Source organism: Silene latifolia, chromosome 6 (genome assembly GCF_048544455.1).
Source record: "Silene latifolia isolate original U9 population chromosome 6, ASM4854445v1, whole genome shotgun sequence".
NCBI lineage: Eukaryota > Viridiplantae > Streptophyta > Magnoliopsida > Caryophyllales > Caryophyllaceae > Silene > Silene latifolia.
The window spans coordinates 46,749,510-46,774,370 of record NC_133531.1 but is presented as its reverse complement, the minus strand read 5'-3'; the positions used below and the strand labels follow the sequence as shown (position 1 = coordinate 46,774,370).

At 41.7% G+C, this 24,861-nt stretch overlaps 1 protein-coding gene across 1 annotated transcript; it reads left to right on the top strand.

Moving 5' to 3' along the window:
- On the top strand, window positions 1-24,566 carry LOC141588041 (uncharacterized). The gene is made up of 2 exons (XM_074409499.1): window positions 1-33; window positions 24,111-24,566. Exons 1-2 carry the CDS (start codon window positions 1-3, stop codon window positions 24,564-24,566), a joined length of 489 nt encoding a protein of 162 aa, XP_074265600.1.
- The last annotated feature ends 295 nt before the right edge of the window (window positions 24,567-24,861 follow it).

The following is a 24,861-nucleotide window of genomic DNA, read 5'->3' as shown; positions in this document are numbered from 1 at the left end:
ATGGACGTGGACACTGCTATCGATCCTTCTCAGGTACTTGAGGAGGCGTTGGAGGAGGCTCTCACCGCTGCGGTGATGGCAGCTGAGGACGAGGTCCGAGAGGAGGAGGCTGCTGAGGAGGAGGAGGTCCCGAGACAGGCCAACATTGGACGGGGTGGTCGTCAGCTGAGGGGAGCACCTGCGTGGGCTGAGACTTGGGACAGTAGACACCTGCTTTGGGCTGCGGAGGGTCACCTGTCCTACAGGACGGTGAAGAGCTTGGTAAATAGAATTCATCACTCTTCATTCATCTTCTATCATTTCTGTTTGTCATTCCTTTTTTACTTCATTTGAGCTAAAGATAGCTTTTGTTTCAAATCAACATAGGAGGCTGGGAACATCAGGTCGTTCTCGGGCTACACGACGGCGATGGGGTGCTACGAGAGGCTGTCGGCTGAAAAGCGAGCCATGATCGAGCGAGGAGCATTCGGCGCCTTGGTGCAGGCTTGGAGGGATATTGCGAGGAGGAAGCTTCGGGCTAACCTCAATCTCGTCCGAGCTTTCTTGGATCGGTTTTGGGACACGACCTCCACGTTTCACATGCCTTTTGGTGAGGTGGGGGTCACGTTGGAGGATTACGGCATGATTTCTGGTCTGCCGTGCGGGACTGAGGTGGTGGAGTGGCCGGAGACGGCCATGAGGGTTGACTTGGTGGAGGCTAGGAGGTTGATCGGCTGGAACTTGGCGCCGAGGGCGGCTGCGGTACCTGGCTTGGTGCCTAGTTCTTACGTTCGAGACTACTTCGCGGGGAAGACCCCGGCGTCGGTGGTGATCGAGGGAAGGGAGACGAATCCTCCTCCCTACACTGTAGAGCAGAGAGTCCGCTTGTGGCTCTGGTGGTTCTTGTCTTCGATTTACCTCGGAGACAAGGGAGAGAGGCTTTCGACAGAGCTTCTTCCCTTTCTTTCTGATCTGAGCTCCCTAGGCCGTTGGGACTGGGTCACTGCTTGTTTTGCGGTCCTCATCCGTTTCATGAGGGCCATGGTTCGTCCGGAGTTGATGGAGAAGGGGACTTCTCCTGCTCCTGTCGGCCCTGGACTGCTGTTGGAGGTATAAACCTTCGCTTCATCTTATGACAGATCATTTCCTTTTCTTGTCAAATCACGAGAGATCGTTATTGATTATCTGCTTTACAGGCGTGGGTGTACTCCTACTTTCCGGGCCTCGCGCCCAAGAGGACGGAGCCGGTGGAGAAGGCTTATCCCGTTGTGAGGGATTGGGTGATGTGCCGCACGAGGAGTCGGCGTTCCTTCCACGACGTTTGTCGGCGGGAGGTGAACGCTCTTCAGATGGACGGCGTGAGTATTTCACCTTACATTTTTCTGTTTCTCTTCCTTTACTTTTAGAACTGATCATAAGAATGACCCTTCGTTTGCTTCTTCTAGTGGGTGCCCAGGCCTTGGGAGGAGTACGCTGGCGCTCCTCCTTTCGTGGCTGAGGTCCTTCGACCTAGGAGCTCGAGAGCCATTTAAGCTGCTGAGGACGTCGATGGGTCCTGTGTGGTACTTGGGTGAGCGCTTGGCTCGTCAGTGCTCTCGGGACGTCTTGACGGTTCCCATCGATCCTCCTCGGACGATGTTTAGGGAGCCTTCTGAGGCTGAGAGAGAGGCTGACCTGGCTGGCGTCGGCGGCGACGCCCTCCTTCTTCCTGGTGAGGACTACTCGGCTTTCCTCTACGGGTGGTTGGCGTACTGGCCGGTTGTGGTAACTACCTTATCCTTTTTCATTTTTTATTGTTTGAGCATGTGATGAAAGATCATCGGTTAACCGAAGTCATTTGACCTTGCAGAAGGTCGAGGCGGCGGGCATCGAGCCCCCAGAGTACCCCGAGACCCTTGAGTACACCGACACGACGGGGATGACGACGATCTCTGAGCTACGTGACTTTGATGTGGCGGTGAGAGATGCTGGCATGGACGAGTGGCAGCATCTTATTCGGAGGGTGAGTCTTCTAACTCGCATAGTTTTGCGTAAGAACGCATTTGCTCAAGTTTGTCCAATTGCTAAGAACCTTTCTTTTGAAATGTAAGTTGCGCCATCTCGGTTCGTGGCTTTGTGGAGGGTAGCCAACCGGCTACGGGCTACTGCCGTCGAGGCACTTGCTGGTGGCCGAGGACGTCAGGTATGACCCTTCCGTTTACTTTATTTTTGAATTTTCTAATCTTCTTTCATGTTCGGAGTGATTGACATGAGCCAGTTTTGTCGTTTGCAGAGGGAGCGAGAGCTTGCCCAGTCCCGGGAGGAGACGGCTCGCCTGCTGAGGGAGCTCGAGGTTCGCGATGCCGAGGTTGCTACTCTCGAGGCGAGAGTTGCTGAGCTAGACGACGACCAGCAGTAGCTTCCGCGTTGCTTCTTATTTTTTTGGGTTATACTTCTGTACATTTATACATTTTTGGACATTTGGATCTTGTTTTGGGGCTCGAGCCCCCAGTTTGGTGTACATATCCCTTTTTTGGTTGTATATATGATGGCCTGAGTGCCTTTGCTGCTGGGTTGCTTTGTTTGTACCTGCAGGTTAGCTTTGGACACGTTTGGTAGATGACGATTTACGCCGTCATGCTGCCGAAATTCACACAGAAATCTCATAGAACATATATTTGTACTCATGGCCTGAATCAGCGCAAAACAATGACTTGAAAAAGCAAAAAATGACCAGAAATGAAAATGCAAAAATTTGGTCGGGAATTGCAAAAAATTAGGTCGGAAATGACCGGACGGTAGGGAGGGTTACCCCCTAAAAAAGAAAAAAATAAAAACATATAAGTTTGAAATGGAGAGTGAAATGATTCCCCAAAAAGAAAAAGGTAAAAAGAAATATAAAGTTCGAAAAAATGATATAATTAAATTAAACATAAAAAATGAATAAATTAAATTAAATTGGTGAAATGATTCCCCAAAAAAATAAAATTAAAAGAAATGTACAAGTGTGCTAAAATGACGAAAATATCGATATCGTCTCGAGATGCGCATCCGCGAAATTAGGAAATACGAAATATGGCAACCTGACGCCTTTAATAAAATAATAACGAGTATGAATAGGAAATTATTCGTTGAGGAATTTAGGAAAGATCGAACGCGGAAAATCACAAAAAGGGTGCTGAGGAAAAGGCGCAGCAAGAGTTGCATCCCTTCGAAGAGGCGCAGCACCTGCTGCGCCTGTTCCCCAGTGCGTCTGTTCTGACGGATTTTAGGAAACAGCTTTTAGTATAAATAAAGATGTCGAGGGAGGTTTTATTCACATAATTCTTCTGTCTTTCTTCGTCTTATTACACAAATTTCTCAAAATAAGCATACATCATGAATACTCTTGAGATTCGTCTAAAAGAATGGACAAATGAGTTCTCCAACGTGGAGAAACACGACATGGGTGCTTATAATTTTGGAAAACTTTTTAGCTTGAAGCTGATCAAGGTAGTCAAACCGTTCCTAGATGCTTGTCTTGACTATGGGACCCTAATTATCACGTATTTGCCTTTCCTGGAGGCGACATTTGCCCATTTCCCGAGGAGATTGCTGCGATTGGTGTTTAGGATCCAAAACATTTGCCTGCTATTTCCTCCACTTCTCAAGGGTATAAGAATAAGTTTAGAGACTTGCTTGGATTGGCCAGAGTTGATGTTGACCGTCTTGTGACTTCTAAAGGAGTGCGAATGTTGGATTTCATCGATCGCTTTATCAATATGGCTGATCCCACTGTCTCTTATGTTGCAAGGCGAAGGGCATTCGGGTTTTGCCTATTATATGTGTATGTCCTTCAAGGGCATGTTGATGAGGATATGAGAGGTGACCCTCGTCTCTTGAGCTTGATTGAGCAAATGGAGCTGTGCAGGAGCCCAGCTTGTCTGTGTTTAGGAGAGATCTTATTGGGCTTGGATAACAGGAAAGCTAATCGCGACCTACCCTACCTGAGAAGTCTCATTATTTTGCAGGTAAAAAGAACTCTTTTTCTTTCTTTTTTTCTTTTCTTTTTTCTTTTTTTTTTCGTTCTCTCTTTTTTTTTTTTTTTTTTTTCCTAATACCCGGTTTTGGTAGGTCTGGCTTATGGAGCATCTTCGATTGATCGAGCCCCCAACTGATGTTCCTGCTTATCATGGTCGCTCAATTGCAATGAGGACCAGGCTTTACATGGTGGACTTCACTCGAGTTTGCAATTACTGGGAAAACAAATTGAAAAGTGCAGATGGTCCCTTAATCATATGGATCGTACCATGGTGGCTAGGGGTGGGCACCGGTCCAAAACCGGACCGGACCGGAACCGGAATCGACAAAATTCATGGACCGGGACCGGACCGGATTACAAAAATTCCGGACCGGGACCGGACCGGAAAAATTTCGGTCCAAGACCGGACCGGACCGGTTGGACCGGAATTACCCACTTTTTCAAATTCCGGTCCAAAAATTCCGGTCCATTGGACCGGATTGGACCAGAATAAAAATACAATTTTAAGAAAAAAAAATGCGAATAACAATAATTCCGGGCATTCTGGTCCAAACCAGTCCGGACCGGAGAATATCGGTCCCGGACCGGACCGGACCGGAAACCGGAATCTTGGAAAATGGTGGACCGGAGACCGGACCGGAATTTTTAATTCCGGTTACGGTCCACTAGATTACGGTCCCGACCGGTCCATTTTTCCGGTCCGGACCGGATTATGCCCACCCCTAATGGTGGCATCTCAAATCTGTCACTGGAGTATCTTCCCTAGACCCTACCCGATCTGTTCGCATTCCTGGATTGGAGTTTGTGGTATGCATTTTCCCGGAGAGGTTAATGAGGCAGGTTGGATTGAAGCAGATGACCCCGAAGCTTAACATTGTCCCGCACACTGCCGTGGCGCTTACTACTGAGAGTCGAAGAGAATGGGCCATCAAATGGGCTCAAAGAAATGCATGGTTCTTGAATCCTTCAGTCAGTGCTCTATGGGTGTCAGATTCCTATCTGCGGTGGAGGAAAGCTGCTACTCCGGAGGAGCGTGAATGATTAAGGAAGCGCGAGCCTGTTGACTACAAGGTTCGCGAGGTGGAAAAGGAGAAAGAGAAGCATCTGACTGAGGGAGAAGAAGAAGCCGGGTTTCGAGTTGTTCATCCTTCGAAGAAATCGAAGACTTCTCCTGCCGTCGAGATGGTGGTTGACAAGAATGGCAAAGCGAGACCACGAGAGAGACCATTGGTGATTAGGTCTGAAGTGACGCAAGAGCGTCCGGCTCGAGGTCGTGACAAGAAGTATGATAGAAATGACAAAGGCAAAGGGAAAATGGAAGAGTAGCCTAAGTCTTTATTATTTATTATTATTATTATTATTATTATTATTATTATTATTATTATTATTATTATTATTATTATTATTATTATTATTATTATTATTATTGTAATAAGAAGGTGGGGTTTTTAGAATTCTAGCCTATTTATTTTTATTATGTAACGTACTATTATTATTAATGAAATAAAAAAGGTTAAATGGTTATGAAACCGTTGTGAATTTTCTTTTCATTATTCTTGTCGAATTTCAAATGCATTCGCAGATGTCCTTCTATTTACATTCAAAATAATTAAATGGTTTTATCCCGTGAAGGATTGCCTACGTATTCATTAAAAAAAAAAAATTATCAAATCCTTGCGCGTAGTTCGAGTAAATGTAAAAGAATAATTGTTCTAAGCAAGAGCTTGTAATGAACTTTAGAAAATAAGCATGTGCTTTACTGACTCCGAAAATGCAATTTAGTTTATTTGATGGTATGAGAATGACAAATTGTCAAAGTGCAAGAGCAAGATGACATTGGCTTGATTCTGCTTGGCCAGGGGCCGTTTATTTCGTGCCGCAAGAGCGACACGTGAGGTCACGCGAGGCGCGTTTTTTGCTCCTATTCTAGGCATAGTAACGTTTTAATTGGTCAAGGTTTGTTGGGTTGGCAAATTCGTTCCCGTCTAGGTCTGTGATCCTAACCGCACCCCCTGGAAGTATGGACTTGACTAGGAATGGTCCGGCCCAATTGGGTTTGAATTTTCCTCGTGGATCGACAGGTAAAAGAGCCCTAGTTGATTTGAGGACCAAGTCTCCTTCTTTGATGTTCCTTGGCTTAACCCTTTTGTTGAAGGCTCGTTTGATACGCGCCTGATATGTTTGCACATTATGTAATGCACGTAACCTTTGTTCATCGAGGAGGATGAGTTCTTCATATCTATCCCTCTTCCAATCGGCTTCGGGTATTTGACTTTCGAGTAAAATACGCAAGGATGGTATTTCTAGCTCGACTGGTTGTACGACTTCCATGCCGTAGGTCAAATAGAAAGGAGTAGCCCCAGTGGGCATCCTAACGGATGTACGGTATCCCCATAAAGCAGAGGGTATCTTGCTTGGCCAATCTCTATAGTTGTCAATCATTTTCTTGAGAATCGTGACGCCATTTTTGTTTGCTGCCTCTACCGTGCGATTGGTTTGTGGTCTATATGGCGAGGAGTGGTGATGCTTAATTTTGTACTTGGCTAGCAATTGCTGTTGGGGTTGGTGTCCTTAACAGTTAGTGCAAGGACTTATAAATCTCTAAAAGGATCAAAGGGTATACTTTGTATCATAATCAGTTGATCCACGTTTATCAATAACGGTTGGCTTGCTAGATAAGTTTGACGTTATTGTCATACAGATGGCGGTGATCAACTGGTCCCTAAAAGTCACACCTATAGGATACGTTTGAGTGATGTGACGGTATGAAAATACAGTCATATAGATGCCAAATTTGACTAACCAGTTAGTCTGAGTTATTTGACTAATAATTAGTCAAAATGTGATGTTGAGATATTATATTTAATACGGATTAAATATCATGGGCTAAAGGCGAATTGAGTTAATTCGTAGAAATTAAATATAAGCGTTTTATATTTAATTAAATGTATATTGAATATAATTATACAATACTGTTTTGTCGGACATGTATTAATAATTCAACTAACCCGTATTATTAGTTGATGCCTTAATTTCCGATAACCGATAATGATTTATAATGAAACCGCGTCGTATACACTTAGCGAGCTATGGACCGGATCACGAGTTTAAGTGAAGAGGAAATGAAAAGCCCATTTCCTCCCTCTCACTCGGTTTGGCCGAGCCATCCAAAGACAAAAGGAGAGCTTCTCCTCTTGTCTAACCTAATTATCATTTTGCTAATCAAAATTAGGGTTTTGGGAATTGTGCCTCTCAGAACTCGGATCTCACATCCAACACAACTCACAAAAACTATCCTCTCAATATTGCAAAGGCAATTAGAGGATTTGATCTAGCACAAGGGCATAACTCGGACATCTTGGGTGCAACGATTAGGAGGAGATCTAACTTGATCTCTCATTGCCTTTTGCACTAGGACCGAAGGTTATTTCTATTGCTTAATCGTTTCTTTATGATTTTCGTTTTATGACTATAAACTACATATAAATTTTGCGTTATAATCCTATAAAGATAGGGTTTTATACGGATCTAACCCTACAAGTGGTATCAGAGCGAGGCCACGTAATTTTTTATATGTGTTTTTCATCAAACGATTGTTGAAACGATGAATTTTGGTTAAAAAAATTGTCACGGCTCAATTTTTTTTACTCGGCAGAATTTTTTTTTTTTGCTGCGGTTTTTTGTTGCTTTGTGCCTTGGGATCCGTGTCTTGTTTACACGGTGATGGTTGGTTTGTTTCGTTTTGTTTTGATCTTTGCATATCGTCTATGTAATCGATATTCATCGCTATATGTTAAAGATCGGTCAAAATAATTGCATAAAATTTCGTGTGGCATATTTTGTTTCGGCAAACCTGTTTTTTTTATGAAAAACGAGTGGCCTTCAAGTACACGGCCTGTTTTCTGTTTTTTATTGCATTGATTTGCGTGCCACAAGTTTTTGTTAGATCGTTTGATCTCTTGTTTTTATTCGTTCTTCGCATGTTGTAATTTTAACGATAATGATTGCAATATGTTGAAGATATAACAATTGTATTTTGTTTTCTATACGGATTAGATTAAAATTACAATTGTGTTTTATCAAACCGTTTTGTTTTGATCTTTAGTTGCTCATGAATGAGCCGTGTAAATTTTTTTTTTTGGACTTTTAATGCTCTCGTTTTTTTTTTTACAAAGCATTTTAAAAAAAAATTTTTTTGGCCATCGGTAATCGTTCACGTATGACAAAGAAGATGAGAAAAAAAAAAAAAAATTTTTCTGTTTTTTTTTCGGCCTTTTATGCATAAAGTGTTTTTTATGCTCTCGCTTGATTAGTGAAACGGTTCACCCACGTAATATAAAGTTACTTTAAAACGATTTATTGTAACGGATTATCTCGGATTAAAATTAACTTGACTAAAGCGGTTTTGTCATGTAATTTTAATTATCTTTGGTGGTTTGGATAAAAATTTAACATAATTACGGAATTATGTCACGAATAAATTTAATTTTTTAGTTGATGCATTTTAATTTATCGTTCTTGTTTATATTTTGAATGTTTTGAATGCCTTTTAATTACGTATTTAATTATTTTGCAAACAGTTGTAACTTAGTGTGGCCTTAGTAGAACGTGTTACCGTAATGATGGAACACGGTCTTGGTTGTATTTTGAGATCTCGTATCTCCATTTTATTTCTTTTAATTACAGTTTTTTATTTAGAATGTAAATAGGTTTATATTTGTAAATTTTAAATTGTAATTCTTGAGAAGACTAAAGATGGAGACCGGATGCTCACTCCCGCTACTTTGATAAAGATGGAACATCAAGACAAGCTTTTCGGGTCCAACGGTGGATTCCAAAGTTGTACTCTGTTCTTTTTACTAGGATAGGCCACACTAGGAAATTTTTTATTTACGTATTGCATTCATTCATTTATTTTATTGTAACGATAGTATGCATCATTTTCCGCCTAAAAACCAAACCACCTAATAATTGCATGAAAACTGACACATATAGAGGTCACGAGTTAGTTTTCTTTGACATTCGTATGTCACACGACTTTAAGCCATCATCCAAATTAATTCATTCACGCAAACGCTAGTTATTCGTTCACTTAATATGAATTATAATTTAGTTGATGGGATCTTCCTCGTATAAACAAAAAATTGAGAATAGTCTTTATAGGTCAAACTCCAATGAGTCCCTTCTTCGTCGGTAGGCATAATATGACCCCTTCTACGTCGGGTAAGTTGGAACCGATTGACCTATTTTATCTCAACACTATGGTCACTCGTACGATCCTGTGACTATGGTGGACTATAGATAGGATTTACGGAAATCTATCGACCAAGAGTTCTTCCGGAAGAATTAGCTAAACAGTTGGCTTATCAATTTACAGAAATTGAGTCTTGGGATCACTTGTATCATTCTTGAGGGAGATCAATTATGCAAGTGCAATGAGTCTACATGTTAAAATTAATTTTAAATAGACTTAAATCACCTCGATGAGTTGCTTATTTCGTTTTTGTTTTTCTTTCTTTTTCGGTGTAGATCACGAACTTTTAAACCGCTAAATAACAAATGGTGGTTTCTTGATAACCCAATGCCAAGTGCCACATTGGACCGTGAGTCCCGGCTTCGGATCTTCATGAATCGGATGAATCGGTCTACTCGATCAAGAATGATGGATCCAACCGAGAGGCGGGAGGCGGCATTACGGAATGCCGCTGCCGCCGACGGGAAGCTCAAATATCTATTAGAGCCCCTCCCGGCAAACCCAGATCCCACGGCTAGAAGAGCTTTGAAATCACCAAGTTTAATGATTTCGTATGGAAGCGGGTGCGATTAAAAACGTACTCATTTTTGCAATGGAATCCAATTTGCAGAAACGCTTCATAGCCCATGGTGCAAACAAGATTTTCACCACGCTCACCAAGGAATTCTCGAAAGCACCGAGAATCGTGACCTATGAGCATACCACTCGCTTCTTTGATGCGAGACTCCAGAAGGGCCAACCTGTTAGCCCCACATTCTCAGCATGATTGAGAATGTCGAGAAGCTGGAGACTTTTGATTGTAACATTAGCGAGAACATTGTTATCGATCGCATGCTTCATTCACTCCACGATGGTTTTTCGCAATTTAGAGCGAATTACTATATGAATGATTTGAAGAAAACCCCACATGAACTGCACTCCCTTCTCGTACAGACCGAGAAGGACATGAAGCTCAGTGGGAGCGTGAAACAGGATGTTCTCGTTGTGTCCAACAAAGGGAAAGGTAAGGGCAAAGCTCAGGCAAACCTAGCAGTAGGTAAACCGAAGTTTAAGAATTCGGGATCAGGTAAGAGTGGGCCTGGTGAGGCAAGTAACTCATCAGGCGCGACAAAGAGCAAGACCGAAAACATGGAATGCCATCATTGCCACAAGACTGGGCATTGGAGGCGTACATGTCCTGTTTATCATGAGGACATAAAAGCAGGTCGCGTTAAACCTGTTGGTATGTCTTCTCCTTCTACTTTTATTCATATGATTGAGATTAACCACGCAAGTTACGGAACTTGGGTACTTGATACTGGTTGTGGTTCTCATCTGTGTAATCATGTGCAGGGCCTCCGAAATCTCAAGCCTCTCGTAAAGGATGAGGTTGACCTGCGTGTCGGGAATGGAGCAAGAGTGGCTGCCGTCTCGAGGGGAACATATGTGATCCAGCTTCCTAGCGGATTTGAGTTATCATTATATGATTGCTATTATGTACCCAGTCTTTCGAAAAACATTATTTCGGTTTCGCACTTGACAAACTTGGTTTTTCATTTGTAATTGAGAATAATACTTGCATTTTCTCTTTACACAATATGATTTATGGCAAGGCAGTCTCCATGAATGGAATTTATGTTTTAGATCAGACCACCGAAATATTACACGTAATGAATAAAAAGTTAAAGGTTGGTGACAAAGATCAAACGTATCTATGGCACTGCCGTATGGGACACATTAATGAGAAACGCGTAAAACAGCTCATCAAAAATGGAGCTATCTCGGCCTTTGATTTTCAATCATTTGGCACGTGTGAATCATGTCTCATCGGTAAGATGACTCGTATTTCCTTCAAAGGTGTTGGAATGCGCGCTGCTGACCTATTAGGGCTCATACACACGGATGTATGTGGTCCTATGTCAATCACCGCACGAGAAGGCTATAGGTATTTCATCACTTTCACGGATGATTTAAGTAGATATGGCTATGTCTACTTAATGAAGCACAAAAGTGAATCCTTTGAGAAATTCAAAGAATACCAATATAGGGTATGAGAACCTACTTGGTAGAAAGATAAAAACACTACGTTCGGATCGTGGTGGCGAGTATCTTTCTCACGAGTTTGATCAACACCTTAAAGACCGTGGGATCGCCCTACGTTAACTCCACCGCAACACCTCATTTGAATGGTGTGTCCGAACGGAGAAATCGAACACTACTTGATATGGTTCGATCCATGATGAGTCACACGGTTTTACCCGATTCATTATGGGGTTATGCTCTTTATCAGCTGCTCTAATACTTAACCGAAGTCCGTCTAAAGCGGTTGACAAGACTCCATATGAACTATGGAAGGGAACGGTCCCTAACTTGTTCTTTATACGGGTTTGGGGCTGCGAGGCTTATGTCAAGTGGAGACCTGAAGATAAGCTCGGCCCGCGATCGGTCAAGACATACTTTATAGGTTATCCTAAAGGAACACTTGGTCATTACTTCTATTCGCCAACCGAACAACGTGTTTTTGTTGCGGCTAGTGCGACATTCTTAGAGAAGGAATTTCTTGAGAATGCAAAGAGTGATAGAACCTTCGACCTGTCGGAGATTCCAGAACCAAACACCGAGCAACCATTGGAGGAACCTGTTCCTTCAATCCCGGCCGCGGTGAATATTCCTGAGGAACCTAGGAGGTCGGGAAGAGTCTCTATTCCTCCGCATGATACATTGGTATGGTCGAGGAACATGACATAGATGACGTTCTACTCTTAACGAGTAGTGAACCCGCAACCTATAAAGGTGCCATGACTAGTTCTGACTCAAAGCTATGGCTTGAGGCCATGCAATCCGAGATGGACTCCATGTATGAGAACAACGTATGGGATCTTGTTGACTTACCTGCTAAGGTTCGTCCCCTTCAATGCAAATGGCTTTACAAGATAAAGCATTCTGTGGAAGGTCAACAAGATATCTATAAAGCACGACTAGTTGCTAAAGGTTTCACCCAAGTGCCAGGTTTGCACTACGATGAAATTTTCGCACCCGTAGTCATCTTTGCGTTCCATTCGGATTATCTTAGCGATCGCCGCTTTTCATGACTATGAAATTTGGCAAATGGACGTGAAAACCGCCTTCTTAAACGGCTTTTTGGAGGAAGAGTTGTACATGGTACAACCCGAAGGTTTCATCGATCCAAAACATCCTAAGAAAGTGTGCAAGCTTAAGCGTTCCATTTATGGACTTAAGCAAGCATCAAGGAGTTGGAATCATCGCTTCGACCAAGTGATAAAAGAAAATGGATTTACTCGATCGGTCGAGGAACCATGTCTATATATCAAGTCGAGTGGGAGCAAGATTGTCTTCCTAATATTGTATGTTGACGACATACTCCTGATTGGGAATGACATACCTCTCTTAACTTCGGTGAAAGTATGGTTGAAAAACCATTTCCAGATGAAAGATCTGGGAGAGGCACAAAGAATTCTAGGCATCCGTATCTATCGAGATAGATCACGACGGATGCTATCTCTCAGTCAGGAGTCTTACATAGACAAAGTCCTAGAGAGATTCAGCATGACTAACTCCAAGAAGGGGTTCCTTCCTATGTCTCCAGGGGTGCATTTGAGCAAGTCTCAGGCACCAGAGACACCGGAAGAGAAAGAGCACATGACCCGGATTCCTTATGCTTCGGCAATAGGATCAATCATGTATGCCATGATATGCACACGTCTGGACGTGGCATATGCATTGAGTATGACAAGTCGATTCCAACAAAGCATCTAGGTAATTCACATTGGATGGTGTCAAGAACATTCTTAAGTACCTACGGAGGACTAAAGATTGGGCATTGACTTATGGATCGAGATGACTCGAAATCTCGGTCTGGATTCGTTTTACTCTTAATGGCGCGTCTTTGGAAGAGTTCCAAACAAAGTGTTACAAAGAGATTCTACGATCGAGTCCGAGTACTATATCGCGTCTAGACATGTACAACGGAAAGCTCATCTAATCCGAGATTACGTGGAGCAAAAGGAAGTAGTGATAGAAAAGATTGCTACACATGTTAATATAGCAGATCCTCTCACTAAACCATTACGACAAGATAAGCATGAAGGGCATGTCAATTCCATGGGAATTAAACGTGTTCCTAAGTTGTAGTACTCTTTTATGGATCAGATTCATTCCCTTTTGTACTCTATACAACATCATCGTTTTGATATTTTATATATATTTTGTTTTTCATGTGGATTTGTACGACAAATTTTGAACACCACAAAGTGAATTGAACGAACATTATATTTTTTTCGGTCCTTAATTGCCCACATGAGTGATAACTCTGGCAATTATTTTGTGACGTTGGTTGATGGTGGGTTCAACGAGCCATAAGTCAACCGGTTGACTGACCAATCACAGAGGCGATTTATACGGATATTTCGTAGGACACAATTGTGACATCGACGTGGAGTCCTAAATGTTTTATAACATTCGGTGCCCGGTCGTGGATAGGACTTCCATGGTGATCCTAAGAGTCGATTCTTTTGACTATCGATTGTCTCTTGAGACTAAGGCGGATTTTGGGTGACTTTGGTTTCTTTCTCACGGTCATCCGTAACAGGGGGCCAAGTAGATTTTTTCTGGGTCATTTCATGCTGTGCTTAGATCGGAAGGAGTCGAGTTGAAGGAAATATTCAGCCTTTATCAGGTACTCGATATTTCTCGGGGCCACTCGAGGAGTCAGAATCGAAATGCATGGCCATGCTCGGATACGGATTCGTTTTATCGGTTAAGTTACTCTCTAGTCGGGGAAACCACTCTAGATCCTGATCGATTGTAAAATACGACCTTTGTGGATCCAGATCCGCAAATTGTTTTACATTGAGTGGGAGAAATTTTAAATGAATATGAGAATCGGTTATCGCACATACAATTGTACGGACAAGTGGGAGTTTGTTGAGTGTGTCCTCCGGTTAGTGCGGATAACGTCATTGCACATACACTTGTACGGACAAGTGGGAGCTTGTTGGGGTTGGTGTCCTTAACAATTAGTGCAAGGACTTATAAATCTCTAAAAGGATCAAAGGGTATACTTTGTATCATAATCAGTTGATCCACGTTTATCAATAACGGTTGGCTTGCTAGATAAGTTTGACGTTATTGTCATACGGATGGCGGTGATCAACTGGTCCCTAAAAGTCACACCTATAGGATACGTTTGAGAGATGTGACGGTATGAAAATCTGATCATATAGATGCCAAATTTGACTTGATTGATTAGTTCGAGTTATTTGACTAATAATTAGTCAAAATGTGATGTTGAGATATTATATTTAATACGGATTAAATATCATGGGCTAAAGGCGACCGAATTAACCGATTAATTCGTAAAATTAAATATAAGCGTTTTATATTTAATTAAATGTATATTGAATATAATTATACAATACTGTTTTGTCGGACATGTATTAATAATTCAACTAACCCGTATTATTAGTTGATGCCTTAATTTCCGATAACCGATAAATGATTTATAATGAAACCGCGTCGTATACACTTAGCGAGCTATGGACCGGATCACGAGTTTAAGTGAAGAGGAAATGAAAAGCCCATTTCCTCCCTCTCACTCGGTTTGGCGAGCCATCCAAAGACAAAAGGAGGGCTTCTCCTCTTGTCTAACCTAATTATCATTTTGCTAATCAAAATTAGGGTTTTGGGAATTGTGCCTCTCGTAACCCTCGGATCTCACATCCAACACAACTCACAAAAACTATCCTCTCAATATTGCAAAGGCAATTAGAGGATTTGATCTAGCACAAGGGCATAACTCGGACATCTTGGGTGCAACGATTAGGAGGAGATCTAACTTGATCTCTCATTGCCTTTTGCACTAGGACCGAAGGTTATTTCTATTGCTTAATCGTTTCTTTATGATTTTCGTTTTATGACTATAAACTACATATAAATTTTGCGTTATAATCCTATAAAGATAGGGTTTTATACGGATCTAACCCTACAATTGCTCAGTCTCAGCTTGGAAATGTGATCCATTGTCACTGATGATCTCATGTGGGCAACCATATCGACAGATAATATTAGTTTGTATGAACTTTGCCACGTTCTTGGCCGTAAGACTGGTGTAGGAAGCCGCTTCTACCCACTTGGTGAAATAATCGATTGCTACTAGGATGAAACAGTGACCTCCTGTTCCAGCTGGAGTGATCTTGCCGATGATGTCAATTCCCCAAGCAGAGAATGGCCATGGGGATGTCATAGTGTAAAGCAATGAACGAGGAACATGTTGCACATTCCCGAAGATCTGACAATTATGGCAATGTCTCACATATTTGATGCAATCAGATTCCATCGTGGTCCAATAATATCCTAAACGTGTGATTTTCTTTGCCATCATGGGTCCACTCATGTGAGGGCCACATTCTCTATCATTGACTTATTCCATCACTTTCCGTGCCTGTGAATGATCAAGACAACATAGAATTACACCAATAAGTGTTCTTTTGTATAACTCTCCTTGCATGAGGACGTATTGGGAAGCTAGCAAACGGATGGCGTGTTGTCCCTTTTTGTCCATTTCTGGTGGATAGGTGCCATGGAGTTTGAAGTTTAGGATTGCTTGGAACCAAGGTTCCTCCGTAATTTCCTCTTCATCGGTGATTTGGTGCACATAAGCTGGCTCTGACCGTCGTTCGATGCATAAAGGCATTTCTACCTTACTATGCGGCATGTTAATCAAAGATGCGAGTTTTGCAGGAGCATCCGCAAATTGATTTTCTTCTCGAGGTAGATGTAAGTAGGTTACTTGATCGAAGAATTGGGCGACTTGGTCTATTCTGGCTTGATAAGGTGCCAGGCTTTCGCTTCGGATTTTCCAAGATCCCGTGATTTGATTGATGATCAAAGAGGAATCCCCATGTACTCGAAGATTCTTGATGCCTAAACTTACTGCCGCTTCCAAATCAATGACACAGGCTTCGTATTCTGCAGCGTTATTTGTCACCTCGAAGTCGAGTTTGACAGAGATTGGTGTATGCTCGCCTTCAGGAGAAATGAGCAACACTCCTATTCCAAATCCTCTGAGGTTCGATGCTCCATCAAAATAGAGGTCCCACGAGTCTACATCCGTTTGTAGTATATCCTCATCCGGAAACGACCAGGTGTCTATCGTTTGTGTATCATTGATGGGATTTTCTGCGAAGAATTCGGCAACGGCGTGCCCTTTTCTGACTTTCAAAGGTACATACTTAAGATCGAACTCAGAGAGCATCAAAGTCCATCTCGCTAGACATCCATTGAGAACGGGTTTCTCGAAGAGGTATTTGACAGGATCCATTTTGGAGAATATCTTGACGGAGTAGCAAAGCATGTAATGGCATAGCTTCTTTGTTTCCCACACAAGAGCGAGGCATGTCTTCTCGAGTGGCGTGTATGTGCACTCGTACTCCAAGAACTTCTTACTAAGGTAGTAGATGGCTCTTTCTTCTTTTCCTACAGTTTGAGCTAGCATGGTGCCCATGGCCGTTTCAATTACCGTGAGATATAAACCAAGAGGTTGATCTCGTTGGGGTGGCATGAGCACTGGCGGTTTGGCTAGTATTTCCTTGATTCGGTCGAAAGCCTTCTGACAGTCATCATCCCACATGGTGTGATCTATTTTCTTTAACTTCTTGAATATGGGTTCGCAGATCATGGTGAGCTTTGATATGAATCGGCTTATGTATTGTACCTTGCCTAGGAATCCCCTAACTTCTTTCTCTGTTTGAGGTTGCGGCATTTCGATTAAAGCTTTGATCTTTGAAGGGTCTATTTCTATACCTCGTTGGCTAACAACGTATCCCAGGAGTTTGCTAGACATCACTCCGAATGTGCATTTCTGAGGATTAAGCCTCATGTTGTACTTCCGTAGCCTTGAGAAGAATTTGCGAAGGTTCGCAATATGTCCCTCTCTTTCCTTGGACTTGACAATCATGTCATCTACGTATACCTCAACTTCTTTATGCATCATGTCATGTTAGAGTGTAGTTGCGGTGCGTTGGTATGTAGCTCCGACGTTGATTAACCCAAACGGCATGACCGTGTAGCAATAGGTTCCCCATTGAGTGACAAAGGCGGTCTTATGCATGTCCACTAAGGCCATCTTGATCTGGTTATATCCCGCGTATCCATCCATGAGGGATAGTAACGCGTGATCCGCCATATTGTCTACTAATATGTCGATATGCGGTAGAGGAAAGTCATCCTTAGGGCTTGCTTTGTTTAAGTCTCTAAAGTCAACACAAACAAAGATTCTCCCATCCTTTTTGGGTACGCGTACTATGTTAGCTACCCAGTCGGAGTACTCGGAAACTTTGATGAACCCAGCTTTGAATTGTTTATCGACTTCTTCTTTGATCTTGAGAGCCCATTCTGTCCTCATTCGACGAAGCTTCTGTTTCACGGGTTTGAAACCTGGTTTGATTGGGATTCTATGCTCTGCAATGTCCCTGTCGATCCCTGGCATATCTTTGTAGGACCAAGCAAAAACGTCTTTGAACTCGTGTAGGAGGTCTATGAAATTGGCCCTTTCGGTGGGGCTCAAGGTTGTCCCTATCCTAAGTTCTTGGGGTTCTAGTTCAGTTCCTATGTTGATGGGTTCAGTATTTTCTATCACTGGTCCCCCTTCCCCCTCTTGTAGTATTTCTTTGGCTATGTATGGAGGTATTTCGATTGAGTCAGGGTCAGGATCATTCTCATTAGCATCGTAAACAGAATTGCATTCAAGATAACACGAAGAGTAAGCAGAACCTGATTTATTCATATTAAGATTTGAGAAAAGTTGAAACAAAGAAGCCATCTGATTTGTGGTCAGTGGCGGTAAAGGGACAGCGGTTGGGACATTTCCCGAACTACTGTTGCTATTAGACATTAGGCTAGGAGAAACGAGGGGAGTGGGAATGACGACAGGAGGAGACTCTCTAGGAACTTCTCTAGACTCCGACTCTGACTCCGACTCTGACTCTGACTCGAATTCATCGTCTTCTGGCTCTACTTTGAACATCTCTCCTTCTCCAGTAGTGAGCTTGAAGAGTCTTCCTTGATTGTTTGTCCACTTAATCGATTTTTTCCATCCTTTCTGCTGATTGGTGTTGGTTTCTATGATTAACGCGGTAGGGTTGAAGTGATCGTCTTGAAGTATCATGGTAATGATCTTATCCTGCGCGGCTCTAACAAATCGATCTTCTCCAAAGAGTAGACTCACGGCTTGTTCGTCTAGGCAAGGTGCTTGACGAGTCTTGACGGTAGGAACCGTTTCTGGAGGAATGAAGTAGCAATCGTGAAAGATCTCGATTCCGGCTAGCTTCCTTTCGAGGTAGTGCCAAGGTTCGGGAAATCCGTGAAAGAGCTCTTGACTTCCTTCCCTGACCAAATATCCATTTAGGGTAGGGAGGTAGTGTTGCATTTGGATTCCCACATTCTTACGGTTTTGAAATTGAGTGAGCATCTCGAGGACTTCCTCTTTGGTGGGTTTGTATCCTAGTCCAAGGGGTATTTTTTGTGAATTACCCTCTTTGTAGGGTGCAAAAGTGTTCCATCGGATAGGATTCAAAGGCATTCCCGGGAAGTATCCCTGGGTTTTGAGTATGTGGTTGACCACTAAGTTAGAGTAGGGATTGAAGTATAACGGTGCCAACTCACTCTCTATAACATTTATGATATGGAAGCCCCCAAGTTCATGTACTGGATCTGTATGGACTTGATTACTTGACTTCTTTTCGATTATTGCCTTGATGGGTGACGAAGTGATCGTCACCACCTTACCATTTAGTGAGATTTTGATTTTCTGGTGGAGTGTGGACGTTACCGCTTTAGAAGCGTGAATCTAGGGTCTTCCCAGAAGTATGTTAAAGGATGCCTCAATGTCTACTATTTGGATGTTGACCTTTCGCTCAATCGGCCCTGTGGCTATGGTTAGGTTAACAAGTCCTACCACATTTCGTCGTGTAGCATCATATGCGCGAACACCTTGGTTGGTAAGGGTCCAATCTGATTCTTTCATGCCCAACTTGTATGCCGTTTTCAAGGGTATGACATTGACTGCAGAGCCATCATCTACCAAAGTCATTGACACATTCTTCTTTAAGCAAATGACGGTGATATAAAGAGCCAAGTTATGACTAGCACCGAAGGGTGGCAAATCCTCATCCGAGAAAGTAATAGTATTACTTAGCTTTGGTGATTCTTGGAAGACCAAGTTGACCAGGTCGTCGGGTGTGGAGTTATGTGCCACATTTAGTTTGGCCAAAGCTTGCAGTAAAGCTTAGCGATGTGGGAATGAGCATGACACTAGTTGCCAGACTGAAAGATCAGCCTTTGTCTTCTGTAGTTGCTTTAGTAGATGGTCGGTAGAGCCTTCTTCATTATCATTTGGTGTGACCACATTGGTTGGACCGTTTGCTATGGGACCATTTTGAGAAGTATTTTGGTATGGGCGCCCTGAACGAGTGAGGTGATCTACATCTTGATCTTCACAATTCTGGACTATTTCCTCACTGACTTTGACTAAGTAGTGTTCAGTGAGATACTTATCTTCATCATCATCGGCCCATATTCCATTGATAGTAACAAGTTCCCTCATTCTCATGATTTCAGCTTCTAATTGGATAATTTGGTCGACTAGTTCATCAACCATAGCTACTACTTCTTGCATTGTAGTGTTTTGAGAGAAAACTAGTGGTGCACGTTCTTTAGGTGTGGTGTTGGGACTGCGTAGGGTTGCCAATGCACTCTCTAGTTCCATGACTTGCCTATCCACACTTTTTGCCCATGCGATGAAATCAGTGATGGTTGGAGAAATGGTGGAGTAATTCCCTTCATTTTCTATTGCATGAACTTCATTTTCGACTGGAGAAATGAGATGTGAACAATTTATGGTAGATTCTTCACTTGTAATCACTAGAACTCCAAGAGGATTCTGAGTGTTGTTAGGCTTACTTCCAGGTGGTATTGGTAGGCGACCGTCTTCAATCATATCATGAAGTACATTTTTCAATTTGTAGCATTTCTCTGTATCATGTCCCTTACCTCTATGGTATTCGCAGTACGAATTCTCATCCCAGAACTTGGATTTCTTTTCTGGTTCGGGTGTAGGGCCTATGGGTTGAAGTTTACCCTGTTTCATCAATCTTTTAAGAGAGTTGGAATACGTGTCCCCTAGATGTGTGAATTTCCTTGGAGGGGTACTCTTCTTAGATGGCTCAAGGAGGTTAACTTCACCAGTCTTGCTAGTAGAGCCGTAAGAACGACTTGTTGAGCCTTGATATCCACGACCTATTGTTTTGGACAAGAGCCCTTTACGAATGTCATCCTCGATCCTTATCCCTAATACGGTCAAGTCTTTGAAAGTCTTGATGTTTTGATACCTCAAATGATTTGCATAGATGGGCTTTAGATTGTCCACGAATTTCTCCACGAGGGTGGCTTCATCCGGGCGTTCAACAAGTTGAGTACTAGTCTTCCTCCACCGACTTAGGAAATCGGTGAAACCTTCTTTGTCATTTTTGGTAAGAACCACTAAAGTGCGCATGTTGACTTGGATTTCAGCGTTATCCGCATATTGTTTAGCAAACTCGATTGCGGCATCGTCCCAAGTAGCGATTTTCTTGTGTTCTAGCGAGTAGAACCAATTTTTTGGGATGGTGTCAAGAGATGAAGGAAAGATCCTTAAGAACATCTCGGGTTTAATGCCTTTGATAGACATGTAATCCTTGAAGGCACGGATATGGTTCAATGGGTTTTCATGCCCCTTGAATTTCGGGATATCCGTCATGTTGAAGTTGGTTGGCAACTTGGAACTCACAGCTTCATATTTGCGATTATTCTCCCTATAAATGTCATCCCCTTTAAGATACATCAATTGCTCCTCTAAGTATTGGAGTCGTTTCTCACCTGCAGTCATACCTATGGGAGGGTTTTCGTCACTGAAGTTGTTCACGAAGTCATCGGCTATTTCACTTTCTCGAGGAGGCATCCTCGTTTCCATGGCATATATTCGGCCCTCAATGGTGTCAAGGCGATCATACACTTGGTCTTGAGTAACTTGGAGACGAGCTAACGCGGCTAGGATTTGATCATTACCATTCTGGAGTTGGTTGAAGTTCACGTCGCTTGTTTCAGGCATCTTGGAAACTGAATAAGAGATCGACGATGAATCAAAACACGATCGACCATTCTAGCACGCTTACTCGAACAGAAATGTTTTGACTCGTGAAGTGGGAGTGTGCCACTTGTGTCAAGTGAGTTTTGAGGAAATGACAAAGTTTGAAAAATGTTGGTCCTAGTCAACTTTAGTGTAGTTGTAGGATTGGACTCGAAGTGAGGTTTTGAAGTGGGTTTTGAGGCCCGAATTTTAACTCGATAATTGGACAGTGTTTCGACTTGTTTTGCGCTAATATTAGGCCCAAGTTTCGAAATTTTACATTTTAAAGAAGGATTTTGAATTTACAAAAAATCGTCATGACTTTGTTTAGAAAAGGGTGATCACGTATGGTACAAACAATATACAAGCATTATAACGGGATGCTGAGTGCATTTAAAAGGGTTTTGGTTTAAAGGGTGGGTTACCATACCAAACAATTAAACCCAGGGTCTGTGGAGAGGCTCGTACCAAACAGGAGTAAGGCCGATTCCTAGTCCATTTCTCAAGTAGTGAAAGTCCTTGATGTTTGAAATTATAAATCTCATTTTTCAACATATTCATCTATGTTACAAATTAATTTAGTCATAAAATTAAATATTGATCTTATGCATGCAAACATAATTAGAAAAGAGAAGAAATCGTCATTCTTACATTGAGTATTCGGATATATGGACACAAATGAGTTCTCCTACTCACTTGTTCTTGAGCTTTCCTTACTAATGGAAGAATAAGGATTCAAGGATAGAATCCCTCCCAAAGATGAATACCCAAGATAACCTCTTAAAAATAAATATTATTTGAATCTAGAACAATATTTATCTTACTAAAATTGACCCAAAATATTGTTTTGTCCTCTTGAATTTTTCGGCCAAGAGAGGATGAATTTTGGAGTTTTTAATTTCTCTTTCTAAACTTCTATAAGTTATTTTTGATGAATGAATAAAAATAATAACACACTAGTTATTATCTATTTCATAATAGAGATTATAAAAGGGTAAAAACCCTTTGCTTGCATGGTTGGGAAACCGGGTAGGAGGTGAGAAAAGGGATCAATGCATGAGCTACAATTCTTCCCAAGAAATTAGGCATGCAAGGCTATGTACTTAGGTCTTATGATTATGCTTTCCACTAAACATATTTAACATAATTAAGCTTAATACTCCCTCCTCATTTTCGGTACATATTGTGTAAAATGGAAAGTCCATTTTACACATTATTTTGTCAATTTGTCACATGTAACATGTTCCAAGACATTATGTGTATAAAATGTATTTTTAACAATTAAAAATCAACATATTAATAAAATATGTCACTTATAAAAATTAACATAGTAATTCATAATTAGTCGTACCAAAAAGTGTTTCCGAATTATAAACTACAACATTCTGTATTTATAATAATTTATTCATTCCGTTTTAATTGTTTCCGTAAAAAAAAATTTCATCTAAGTAATAAAACAATTTGATTACTTAGACCGTATCTAATTTAATCAAATTACAATGAGACACGTAAATATTACTTCCAAAATCGTCCGTCAATTTTAAGTAATTTAATTAACCCGTATCGTTATACGATCAATTAAATAATCAATTAAGAGTGTTACCCTTTATGTATGACCTAAGGGGATCAACTGATCACCACCGTCGCACGACAGTAATGTCAAACTCTAGTCAGCCAATCATTACCGATATGTGTGGACCAGTTGACTGTAAAATATTAATTCCCACATGTATTCTTAAAATGAGACTTAAACATGTGATCATCATGATCGACAGTTGTGATCGCATTATTATCGGAGGACACATATTCCAACACTTGATACAAACAAGAGTAAGTACCATGGTATGGATGACGTCAATCGATATCCATCCTTAGGCCCAAATAAGAATTAGGACCGTTTAGACGGGACGATTGGTCGAATGGGTTGGGTTGGGCCTAGGAAGGCCGAATAAACGGTCTAGGAAGACCGAGTTATGAAAACCGACACTTGTCTCGTACAAACTATTCCCTAACCTTGTTCAAGTTTGACCCTTTTGGCTACACGTAAGTGTATTATCCCCAGCAGAGTCGCCAAACTGTGGACGCGGGCCCACGGGGGCGCTTGGGGGAGAACAAGCGTTTACATTTGTGGAGTCTCCACCAATTTATTGTGGAAAATTGGAAACCGTTCGAATACCTCGTGTCATGTCAAGACACAAAGTAGAGACATGAACACTAAGAACTCGTTACCCTTAGCATTCTATGTCTAGAATGACTCTCGTGGATGCCAATGAACACGGATGTTCACAGAGATCTAGAGTAAGGGGTGAGGGTACGTATTAGGAAGCTCTTTTGATTGAACACCTAATCCCGCCCGCCTCGATAGCGGCCTCTACTAATGATTAGGGAAATTGTCTATACTCTATATATCGGCGATTATATGCATGCAATGCAAATTCCAACGTTTTAATCCTAACATGTGAGAATTAATACTAAGTCGGTAAACACGTAATTTAATCATACAATTGGGTCGAAGTAGAGATTTAGATTGATTACATGTGAAGGCATACAAGTGATACAATAAAAGGAGTACACCCCCTGCTGACAGTACTTGGGTTTGGAAGAACATATGCAAAGTGAAAGAGAAACTTAAAGACGGGTTTGTGAATGGAAGCTGGGAACATCATCCTAAGGGGTATACACTAAGGAGTGGCTATGACTAGCTTTGCTCTGAACAGGCTGCAGCAGTTTGGTCACCTGTTGTTTGGAATAATTGGAATGTCCCTAAGCATTCCATGGTTACCTGGTTGATGATGCATAATGGGATGAATGTCAAGGAAAAGCTTTTCAAATTAGCCTATTGCACTGATGATTTATGTATGTTCTGTGAGGCCCAAACTGAGACTGTGGAACATGTGTTTTCTGACTGTGTGTATAGCTGCAGAATTAAAGCTCAGCTGAATCAGTGGTTTGGAGGGAGTGTCCCTGATACGATCACTCTAGCTACTGTGCATCAGAATTCAGTCCTTTGGAAAGTTAGAGCCACCTGTCTTACTGCCTACAATTATTATGTGTGGTACCAAAAAAACAATGCAAGAATCAATGGTTGTTTGTTGCGTCCAGAAATGGTTGCCAAGAGAATTGAGGAAGATGTTACTAGGAGGATTAAAGCTAAGCTTGGGGAGCCAATGTGAGTACTGATTGGTTGTATGCTCAGATGAGTTAATTAGGCTTTCTTTTGTCTTTGTGGGGGTTTGATCCCTTACTTGTTTTGTAACACTATTGGAAGTTTTTTTATATTTATATATATATTCACATTTTCACCAAAAAAAAAAGTGATACAATAAAAGAAATACAATAATAAATATAATAATTAAAATTACAATAATTACATTGGGTTTATTGATTTATGTCGGAAATACTTTTAAAACGGATGGTTTTAGAAAGAATGAATAAATAAATTAAAGAACAGGAATTAGGGTGATAATA